This window comes from Bombus huntii, chromosome 5 (assembly GCF_024542735.1).
Source record: "Bombus huntii isolate Logan2020A chromosome 5, iyBomHunt1.1, whole genome shotgun sequence".
Classification (NCBI taxonomy): Eukaryota; Metazoa; Arthropoda; class Insecta; order Hymenoptera; family Apidae; genus Bombus; species Bombus huntii.
In genome coordinates, this window is record NC_066242.1 from 5,930,568 (window position 1) to 5,943,090 (window position 12,523).

The 12,523-nt window shown below is 35.1% G+C and overlaps 1 protein-coding gene across 2 annotated transcripts in view; it reads right to left on the minus strand.

Moving 5' to 3' along the window:
- Positions 1–12,523, minus strand: part of LOC126865483 (SAM and SH3 domain-containing protein 1-like) — a 372,452-nt gene that overhangs the window by 84,551 nt on the left and 275,378 nt on the right. For both annotated transcript variants that reach the window (XM_050618046.1, XM_050618045.1), the window contains exon 2: positions 664–852. In XM_050618046.1, coding sequence (XP_050474003.1) covers positions 664–852 — 189 coding nt within the window. The remainder of the gene's footprint in view (positions 1–663; positions 853–12,523) is intronic.

A 12,523-nucleotide genomic window follows, 5' to 3' on the forward strand; every position in this document is an offset into this window, starting at 1 on the left:
GATAACTCGCGCAACAACTTTCACAGATTCTTATAAAAATAGAAATAACTATAATTACAGTATATAATTAATGTACTACGGACTTTCATGTATTTATGGAAAATTTGAAAGTGCAAAGATATATAAAATATCCAAAATATAGCATTCGTTATGATATTTAATTTATGTATTACATTTAATACAATAATATTATATTTCGTACGACAATTTTCTACATTATCTCTATTACAAAAATACGAATTCGCATAAATATGCGAATATTTATTAATATAATTATATTATTATTATAATATTATTATATTACTATTAATATAGTATTAATATAAATATATTAAATGCAATTAGAAAATAGACATTCCTACGAAACTACATGAAGTTGAGAAAAGCTAAGTCAGCCGTAACATTTTCTTTCTCTTCCTACAGAAACGGAATGCCCCGTATTTATCGCGTGATCTTACATGACTAAAAACTATTATGCACTTTAGAACGAGCTATAATTAACGGTGAAACGGAAAAATAGGCGTAATTATAGTGGCATATGTAACAGGGGAATTCGTACAAAGCGAAGAAACAAAAGCGGAAAAGAAAGAGAGAGTCGTAAAAGATAAATAGAAAGGACAGGATGAAAATCAAGAAGTGAAAGAAAGAGACGGATTTACTCACCGAGTATTTTCCGGGCACGTAAATGGGCTGTGAATGACTGGTAGTGAGTTGAGTGTTGGGCATTCTGGGAGAAGCATTTGTTTCACGGCGGCGTAGCTCCTCAAGCGGTTCCAGGACGTCTCCGTAATGCGTTCTGAAGAGGTCTGCATACCTTGAAGCCAGTCCCTCTAAGTATCCCCTCTCACCTTCCTGAAACAGCCATCCGAAAAAGACGAAACATCAAGGAGCGTGCCTTTCAAATGTACCTATATGATACGCTAATTGCTACGAATTTAATTTCTTCGAATCTAGCGATGTTAACTAGAACAAAGTATCTTTCGAAGGATATTTTCGTAGTACAATATGAATTTTCTCATGATTTGTTGCAATCGAGAATATTGAGCTTTTATGGTTTTTAAATTTATAAACCACGTTTGATGGACATTATATATACTGTCATAAGTAGAATATCAAAACATCTCATCGTTACGTTTATTGGCAACGTGTAACAAATTTTACTTTACTTAGTATCTTATATTGTATGATACCTACGATGGGAATGAAATTGCAGATTTATAATGAAATAATTAGAAAATAAAGATGGCGAGGACAAGTATCTTAATATTTATTGCTGACAGAATATATCCTAATATTTCGTTATCTTTCTCAAGAGTCGGAAGACACATTGATATCATATCTTATAATTACCACAGTCATTATTAATGTGTCACTCGACCGTTGATGAAGTAAGGTGAACAACGCTGGTGAAACATAAAAATGTACCTTCTTAAATGACACGGTTTACACCTGAGAGCATGAATTCTGGAAGTTCTGATTTATACACCATGGTTCATAATTCCCAGAACTTCGAATAAAAATACCTTTTTCCTTCTACAAACTGTCCACTCTTGTCTAATTCGAAATTAGTCTAATTCACGTATATCCAACAAATTTTCAAAAAGTAAAACTTCTAATGTGCTTGTATTACTCTTAATTTTCTCCTTATTTTGGACCATAGAATCTCCCTAAACTCTGTTGTGCCACGCATTACAAAAATACGCTTTAATTGTATATTGATATATTTGAAAAACCTATCTTTTTATAATATACAAAATATAGCGCAAAAATACAGTAAAGTACGAGTTTCAACTATATCCCTAAAACATAGAAATCTTTGAATTTCTTTTCCAAGACGATCGATTTACAAATTCATTTCTCCGGACGGAACTTTCTGAAGACCTATGTACCTGGTGCACACGGAAAGCCGGTGATATTCGTTGTTCTGTGTGTCGGCATGTTATACGATAAGGTGGAAAAGGTAGTCATGTGTGCAACGAGCACCAACGGAGTCGCGGGAAATGCTAAAGTACGAAGGAAAGGAGGAAAACAGAGCGGAGGAAAAGAGAGGTAGAGACGAGAGCAAAAAGAAAAAGTAACAGAGGAAGATGAAGAAGAGGAGGAAGTAAAAGGAGAAGAAGAAGAGCAGAGGATCAACGTACAACGCTGGAGGAAGTCGCATTAATATTTCACAATTCCACTTTTGCTGGCTCTCGATTTGGCTTGGTACCGTCCATTGAAGGGTTGGCTATGTTCTTTCCTTTCATAAGTTTAAGAAAGAGAGGAAGACGGAGGAGGAACTGAAAACGCGGAGAAAGAGATGAAGGAGAATACTTTGTCTGGCGTGAGTCTCCTTTTATTTACACTCGGAGCGTTGCCATCCATATGCTCGACGTTGTCGGCTATCTTGCAGACTGTCAAATATTCTTCCGTTATTGCGGATATTCTCTACATTTAAATACTACAATTTGTACGTATTAAGAATATCGTAAAATTGCCATCGTCTTTTTTCGTATACTGTTCCTGGTTTTATATTAAATCTGTTCGGATCGATTCAATGGATACTTTGAAGATTGTAGCCATATTGAGAGAACTGTTGGTAATATGAAATTGGAATTGAGAAATATTTAGCAAATGATATTGATCGTAAATATTTCTACGAAACAATTGCATTTTGAAATTTTAGAATTTGTATTATCTGCAAAGATGAAGAGAGTTTATATGCAATCATTAATTTTGTTATGCGAATTTTTTTTTATGAAATCGCTACATTTTGATATTCGTTTGAAATCTAAACCATCTCTGGATAAGTATAGCATCTCAAAACTAATCGAATTTATCAGCTGTTATCCTTTTATATGCTTTTTAATCCTACTCTAAAATGTTGACATATATGACAAAAACTATTTTGTTTTTACATTGATCTAATTAATAAATATATCATCTTCCCATAAAAATTGTGATCGATAAATAAGTTTACAGTGTGACTCAAAATTACGGAAAATAGTTATTCGAATAAAAATTCGCTACAAATATATTGGCTGACGAGCCAGACGATACTACTCGCGATAAAAATACCAGATACAAAATTGTATAAGTAGCTTCGAGCACGTTTCGTTTTACTCGGATGCTGAATCAATCAAAACGAGAGATCAAAATATCAAGATCTAGCCTCTTCAATATTTACGATCGTTACTGTACTGTCAGATAAACGCAGGTGTCAATAATGCATACAATGGGATCTGCAGAGCGTACATTGGTATATACCATGCAATACGTATTGGCTTATGGACGTTCGATGAATCGAGAGCGGAATGAACTCGTCAAACACAAGAGTGTCAAGTGTCAAGATTTTTCACTGCAGTACAATTTATTCACAATGTTCCTCAAAACGTGCTTATCAGAGTATTTTAAGTTTCTATTGGAACAACTATTCGTTTTATTTAATCCTAGTACCTATCAAGAAAAGCGTTGACTGAAATTGAAGGCTATTGTCAATGTTGCTACCACTAAACTCGAATGTAATAACTAAAATCTAATGAAAATAAAAATCTCTAGTGGTAATGCTCAGAACATAAAGATGCGTATCTTCAAAGACGAAAATAATTAAGATTAATGTAAATCAGGTTATTAAAAGATACTTTGTACAAAATTGATTTCAGAAAGCGATAACATATTTTATTTCTTAATTTCATTTATCAATTTGAATAGGTTTAAATGGTAGTTTCATACGATTAAATAATTCTTGAAATAACCATTACTTTAAAAATTTGATACAATTAAGATATTAAATATGATGAGTCCAAGTGGCCAGACAATAAAAATACAGTATATAGAAGTAGATAATTTACAGTAAAATGACTTTTAATTTATTTTAGTATTCAATTGAACGGTTATAATATTGTCACGAAAGATTGCTAAGCAAAATCAAACTTATAATTTATAATTATTTATAAAAGTATGTAGATAGAGAGGAATATCTTGCAGAAAATAGGAGATTTGTGAAACAGTGATTCATCCGGAGGATTAAGTTGGCAAGTTGAAGAATGTATTAAAGGGACGACGAAGAGGCGTGAAAGATGAAAGGGACGAGGAACGAATCATAGTTGTACCATCTTTCCTTCCTATTTCACCTCGATTCCTCTCTTCTCGCGTCCTTATCTATAATCTGCGAGTATTAATTAGAATTCCAATCTACCAGTTTGATACGACGAACCCATTGCCTCGTACTTCTCTCTGGGCTCTTGTTCCAGTCCCTCTTCCCCTTTTCACTCCCCTTTGGTTTTTCTCTGTTTCCCATTCAGTCCCCGTCGTTCTCCTTCGGGGGCTTAACGGTCAAACTGAAACTTTCGAGGCGCGAGCACATAAAGCGAACGAATTTTCCGCGGAGAGCGTAACTCTTTAGAACTTTCCTGCCTCGTAAATTAAAATTTCATCCATGAACGGATAATCGAGGGGTGATTAAAACATTCATTCGTTTATCAACTCGGCCGATCTTCCCCGGGATACGAATCATTCGATTCTGTTTCACGTCGATTTGGTATTTGAACAGTCTTTGATAAGTTTATCGTTGATACTCTTCATTACTGAGCAGGAAGACCAATTCTCCGACTATTTGCTCCTCTTCAAGAAATATTTTTAAAATGACCTTTTAGAAGTGCTCGGCGAGGAGTTGAAAAGGACGAAGGTAAATACGAATTTTGAAAAGTATTTCAGCTATTACAAATATTGTCTTTCCGATAAGATGTATAAGGTAGGCGAAATTATATGTAGATATATCGAACAAATTCTTTAGAAATTTTTTTTCACCTGTTTGAAACTATCTTAATAGCGACAACTGGTGAATTCATTATTTCGTTCATTCTTCTCTTTCGGTGCTACGATTATAGCGGAGATAATGTTTTAATTCATATTTTCATGAAAATAATAATAGAGAAATGTAAACTAGGAATAAACTGTATTATAAAGTATGCTGCACCTTGAATATATTTTATATTTTCGTATAGTACTTGCGTTCTGTACATTTTCTTACTTTCAAATTTCCCGTAAGATTATAAATATCCGCATTCTAATGATAAGATTAATAATATTCATTCAATATAATCATTTTCATTTAGTTCCATTACAATTTTGGCAATAGATTCCTACTCGAAGCTTCACTATGTTAGAAATAATAACATGAGGAAGCTTTCGGGGTAAATGTCGTACTATCCCTCAGAATCCTCTTACCCAGAAGCCATATCGTTGCCATCACTTCGTGGCTAGATCCTTGGAAACATTTTTAGCAATATGGCGATAGAACGAATGCCATCTTAAAGAACTTTTCCATTTCCTACGACCATCTTTCAAAAAGTTTCATAATATGACACTTTCAAAGAAAATAACTGTATAATAACTTAATTCCCATTTACCTACTTTTTAATTATAAATACTACAGCTTTACCTGAAGTTTTAATTATACTGCAGCCGATCTATCTAATTTTCTAGTTGTAGATATGTACCTGGAATTTCTAATTACATAGACTGTATCATAATAAATTTACCAACTTGACAACAAAATCATCATCGGTAATTAGTAATTAAAATTGTAGACTCTTCAGACAAACTGATGGTTGCATAAATAATGGATAAATGTGAGTCTGTATCAGAAATGTATGTACATGTATGTATGTGTGTAAGACAATACTGAAATGATAATTTCTTGTTGAGTTTCATTTCCTCCAGGGACTAATAGTCCTACTTTAAATCCCAATCGTTACAAATGACAAACGAACAAGTCCTGTTCACAACCAACCCAGTCAATTAGCAGTAAGCAACGTAATTACTGTTCGACAAGTCCAGCTTTGTATTCGACCGATCCGGATTTCATACTTCAGGGCTGTCTTCAGGCGTAAATTGAATAAACTATTTCCTGCCATAACCAAGCGACAAATGTACGCAACAGATAACTTTATCAAATGCACTGATTAGAATTACGTTTAATTTTTATAGAAAATACACTTAATGGCGATACATGAATTTATTAGAAATCTAGTAAATTATAATATGAACCATACGAAATATAAAATTATCAATTCCATCGAGATTAATTGTTTGGTTTTTAAAAAATTACGCACTAGTCGCGTTTATTGGTATTAAGATTAAAAAATTCTTAAAATATGCAGTTCACTTAATTTAACTCTTAAATGTTTCAAAAGCAGTTTTTATCTACGAAAATAAAGAAAAATCGGTAATGTAAGGGCCAAATATAAAAGATGACATTGATTACAATACGCCTGAATGATATCAAATTGTTCCAATAGAACGGAGCGAATCTAAGCTGATCACGATAACCTTCTCAAATACCGTCAGAATTTTTCCAGATATTACTTGTCTGCAGGCAAATCAAACTCTATTGACTAGTTGTGATCGCTTAAATCGGCTGGTTGCTAAGAACTTGGGGAATAGATACGAGAGAAAAGTGGAAGAAAATTGAAAAGTCAAGAAGCTACCCCTCTGCCATCTACCATTCCCTCGCTCACGAAGTTTAACCGCGCACTGTAAGACCGACTTTACCCATCTTCTCTTTCATCGTTTCTTCGTCCTTCCTTTGCTTCTCCTTGCCCAAGTTTCTCTATCTTTACATCTCCTTTTCACGGTCTTGCTGGATCGTCATGCACGTTCCAAGGCTGACTCGCTTCAAAAAGTTCCATCGCATTTATATATGCAGTAGTGATTGCGCGCAAAGTACCACGAAATACTGTTTCCGTTAAACTTCTGCTGATTCAATCCTCGAGAAATCCTTCCTACTGTTGCCTTTCTGTACACTCCAATACAAGTTTCCACCTATAATGAATCACGTGAAAAGAAGAAATCGGGACAAGAAAGGGTGACAGTCACCGTATTACTTGTTACGTTTAGATACACTGGCTGACGGAAGTTTTGGAACACTTACTATAGAAAAGCGTTCTATTGTATGTGTCTTCTTGTGTGTATAAATATTTCTATATTTTATAGAAATTAATAATTCTATTACAATGTTAAGCGAATATAAAATAATATATAATGTATAAAGTACATATATAGTGTTACCGCTCATAAGACGGTTCAGTCTGCAACAGTTGCGTAGTATATCAACAAATAGAAACCTAAGGACTACCCAGATTATGAGTTTGGGAACTAATAATAACTTTAGTCTATGATTAATTATAACCAGGAATAAGTAATAGAATTTGAAACAATTATAAACGTTGGTTGCTTTAATCTACACGATAATTAATTTACAACTTTCCATATAAATTACTTGACGATCGAATTTACGATCTTTATACGACCGAATTCTCTATTTAACGCGTAATTCGAATGGGAAATGTTTCTGCATCCTCGAGTTTCCAAGGTATTTCAAAAAAATAGTTTCAATCCCCGATTTTGATGGTTGTTTTCGTCCGACCGATGTAAACGATAAAAAAAAGCATGTGTCAAATATTTTTCAAAAAATTACCTCCCATATAAATGTTACTAAAACTGTGTATAAATTCTCGTATAAAATTTTGTAACCAAAAATCTGTATACAACAATTCCCGAACAGTGTATAAATATGCCGAATAACAATAATTGCAGAGACAAGAAAGAAATTAAAATAAAAATGAAATACGAGAAATAAAAGATATTAAGAAAGATCAAGACAAAAGTTTGGCGAAGAAAACATCGATCCTTTTTGCTTTGTTTTAGCCAAGATTTATCGTTGGTCGCATTGTCTAGGGACAAGCGTCGCTTTTCATTTGCTTAAGCCTGAAGCGCGAAATAGTAGGTAGGCGTTTCACGATAATTGGGCGGCCTGAGGGGGATTCTCTTGGTAGGATAGAGGACGGAATTATTTTCGGGTGGCCCTTCAACGGCCGTTGCACCCGCCATTAGTGCAGCCACAGTCCCTCCAACGTATTCATTCCCACCCTCATTATTTACATATACTTCATTTGCTCTACTCTGCTTGACTCTTTCTCTCTCCCGTCCTCTCCTCAATTACGAAATGTAATTCGCGAAAATCGAGGTGAGCCGAAAATCGGGATCTTCTGCCGCCAGACGTCATTCAAATTCATCGTTAATCGAGTACCACCAGCCCGAAACGTGTAAACAACGGACTTCAACGAACCGTGCATTTATTATTTCCCTCTTTTTCGGTCTCTCTTTTTTCCCGATTTTATTGCACGGTACCAGAGACAGGAAATGTTTTAACGGGACGAGACAGGTGGAAAATCGAGATCGCTGATACGTGTGGCCAACTTTATGAATACCGGAGAAACTTGTTTCGAACTTCCAAGCCGGTTATTTCTCTTTTATGAATCGTAAACTGTACGCCACGTGTCAAAAATCTGTCAACTTTTCTTTCAGAAACTTTTTGGCTATTTCAGGGTTACGACACTTCTCAGTGTACCTCCGTTATTAATAATAGAACGATAATATCACGTTAAGCTTGAAAACTCTCGTCACGATGAGATTAGTTGATTTAAGATTCATTTATTCGGTTCCTTAAGGAGTTGTTTCAGTTCTATGTATATACTGGAGCACGTAATTAACAGAAAAATTTCGTATCAAATTTCGGGGTATTAATTTTACCATGGCACATTTTTTTCGATCTATCAAACGCATTCGGATTTGAAACAATTTTAAATATTAAAAATTCCGCGGATATTCGTACAAATGCTTCCAGTTACGAAAATCAATATCTTGCAGAGAATATAGTATTAACGGTATGAAATGATTAACAAAAAGCTTTCAGGGATTTATATCTGTTACTTTAAGCTGATGAAAAAATTATATAAATCTCATACTCGGCACATAATAATATTTGCCTTCCACGCTATCCTGAACCTTTTATTGTACTAGAATTTAACTCACATCCTGTTACCATATTTACCTAAGTTATATGTATATGCATGTGTATCAATGAATATATTTTTTAAAAAATTAATAAATAAACCGCAATTTATATACATGCATAGGAAATAATGCTTTAAAGATTTGTAATAATGTTTAAAGCAAAGAAATCCAAGTTCTCAAAGTTTTGATCTACACCACCATCATAATCAGCTCACTAATTCTTACACAGAAGGTAATCTAATTCAACATAATTAACATTACAATCAGTGATTCATTATCATCATTTCAGTTCTTCCTAACGTAACTTAATAAAATAAATATCTACGTTAAAAACGCTATATTTTCAATGATATATATTATTGCATAAAATTTCTGGATTACTCTGCGACGTGATATTTCAGGCACGAAGACCATTAGTCCAAACGAGAACGGCCTGACTCGTGATTTTTGGCAGCAAGGTGACACAAGGTAAAAGTAAAGTCGGAAGGGTACGACGAGTTAAGAGGGCAAAGGTCGGCGAGTAATGCGAAGAAGCAGAGACTGGCCTAGGAAAGGCATACAAGGGAAAAAGGTGGTAGGTATTTCATTCCTTTCGAGCTCTGCGAAAAGCTTGTGCCGTCAGGATTTTTGGCGCCAGGCTTAGGAGTGGCCACCTTAATCTCTTGCCCAACCAACCCTCTATTCTTCGCAATCTGTCTTCCTTCTTTCCCTTCTTAGGTCCTTCTCTCCTCTTTAACCTCTTGTCCTTGTGTTCTCGTCTTCCCCTGTCTCTACTCGCCTTTACTCGTGGTTCCTTCCGTGTTTCGTACCCTTCACAAAGCTCGAGGCCTCTATTCCACCTTTCCTCGAGCTTTCTGTCCATAGAGGCTGCGTGGCATGTTTGCGAAACCTGGAAGTTAAGGATGTTCGAAAAAAAGATTTCGCAAAAACAGAGAAGCAAAGAAGAAAGTTTGCTGATGCTGCGATGCGATAGAACCTTCTTCTCTTCGCTCTAAACATGCTCGCTGACACTTGCATTTTAATCAAAGTCTCCAGTATCATCTTGCAATTCTTTGAGAATACTGAAAACGTACATCTTATGGATTTTCGCTTCTTTTCTAAAAATGTATAACGTACCACCGTAAAATGATTCTTTTTGTGTCACAATATATCGATGATACCGATGGAACATTGAATTAATGCAAAATTTTGCAGTAGTATCAGATACACGAATATTAATAACAGAGAAATAATGTTACGTTAAATAAAAGGATTATCGTATTTCATCGGAAAGTTGAAGCTGTAATTACATTGTTCTGAATTACGAACAGATACAAAGAATCGCATTGATGAAACTTCTATGGGTACATAAAATATTTAGAAAATATAAAATCAAAATATCGATATTACTAAATCGTCAAAACAATAATGAGACAAAACATTAACTATAAAACGATAAACACACATACGTAGAAGCAATATCGAAAACTCTATTAAACATGAAAAAAGGTGACTGTACAGAAGAAACGATTGACACAGAAGAACGACGAGGAGAATTCGTTTTGTCGTGATTTGTTAACAAATTATTTAATAAATAGATATTACAATATATATGTAACTATGGCTATACAAGAAACTCTTCACAATTATATAACGACTAGCAAATTTTTCGCTATATTTCAAAATTGTCAATACCACAAATACCCTAATCCTATCGGATCGAAAAGTCTATCACGATATTTCATTGTGTCAGCGGTACTTTCACCACATCTCGACACACCGCGGTCGCATCGTTAAATTTTAATCAGAAAAATGCATTGCCCATTGTTTGGAGAGCCGTTTCGAAGATAGGCTGAGTCCCGTGGTCCCGAGAAACTGTCACGGGGTTTCTCCGAGTGGCGAATGGATGATCCACCGAGTGAAAGCGCGAATGAGTATACATAGAAGGGATGCGACGCGAGAGGATAGTTTGGACGAGTCGTTTGAGTGTATACGACTGCGAAGAACGGTTAAGAAAAGGAAAAGACAGCGGGGAAAATGAAAAGTACTGAACTGGTAGAGAAAGCGGCATCGTGCAGGCGTGGATCGTATCATTGTTAAATGTAGCAGCGCACCTTTAAAAAAGTGCTATTGTCAGTTTAGCGCTCGTTCCCCTATTCTAACCGTGCTAAAGTCTACGTACAGCCCGGAAAAATCCCTTTTTTCCCCCGTCCCTCTTTGCCTAACAGCTTCGTTCCTTTCTATCTCTGTTTCGTCTCTCAGTTGTCTCTTTCGCCAGTTTCTTCTATTCTTTTCCTTCCGGCTTCTCGCGCGAGATTTCCGCCATTGTAACTTCTTCGGTAGAGAGTGTCCTGTCGCGACACGATAGTTCCGTGCGACTGGTCCACACGCTCAAAGCCCGTTAATACCAACTAAAAGCGACGCGGTTCTCTACGTTCAGAAAAGACGCTGTCAGATTTCTGGACCTCGATTTTCCTTCCTACTTTCTTGTCCATCGTCGTCTTTCTTTGCTCTGCTCCTCCAGATTTTTCCTTCTCGGCCGTCTGATCAAAATATCACCGTGCCTCCACGATGCGATTCTTGAACAAAGAAGCTTTTTAATTTTTATAAGTGGCAACGACAAGATCGAGATGGACGAAAATTTTGAAACTTTTCGGCGATTCGACTTCTTTCTCTCATCACTGTGTTTGTAGACGTGATGAAAGAGTTTCTGCTTCTGTTTATTTTAGTGCATAGCTGTGCCTCGCGCGAAGAAGACGTTGTTAAGGAAGACCACTGCCTGCGTTTGTCATATTACTAATGCACAACGCCTCTTGCATATGTTATGAACTCACAATCGTGAAGATAAAAAGAAATGGTGTACTGTATATATTAAAAAGATGTAAGTGTCAAAAACAGTTTAGTCTTGAAATTAGTTATCTTTTTCTTCTCAGCTTTTGTGATTTTTACTCCAGTTAATTACTTAACTATAAATGTATTAAAATATATCTTGGTTCTTCTTCTCTTTACGTATGAAAATTTTTTAATAGTTTCTTTTTAGTTTTAGTTTGTCCTATTTGAATTGTTCAAACACCTCATTGGCAAATTCCATATATTTCATACAAATATAAAAAAGCAACGATATTATAAATATTTCTGTCATTTTTTTTACGTATCTTGGAATTTATTTTATGTATATCGTATCATTTTCTCGTCCCGCATGAATTTATGGAAGGAAACCATTTTTCTTTCGTGTATCAAATATTAATCGTGTACTCGTATAATGCAATTAAAAAATTAACAAAAAGTGGGGTTGTATAAGTTTGACTTCTGAGAGACTCATTTAGCAATTCGAATATTTCGAGAATAGATTTGCATTTTTTCTAATGACAAAGATACTACTTTAATCAGAGAAATATTATGTTTCTTTCTTACAGTTTACCAACATTTACGCTATAATTTTCAAATATACGGCAAATTCGTTCAACAGCAACGTTTCATGGCAAGGAATTGTTTCATTGAAGCATTAATAAGAATTCTTTTTCCCCTTGTGTTGAGGATGTGGATGATTAAAGGTCGTAAAAGCAGATAAGATCGGGCGAAAATGTAATTCTACGGAATAGAAATGAAAATTGAACCAGCGTCGACTTGTTCGCAGTTAAATGCCCTTCTTCCCTTATTCTTCTGCTTTTAATTCTCGGACGGAATATGAAATTAGTCGCAAGCC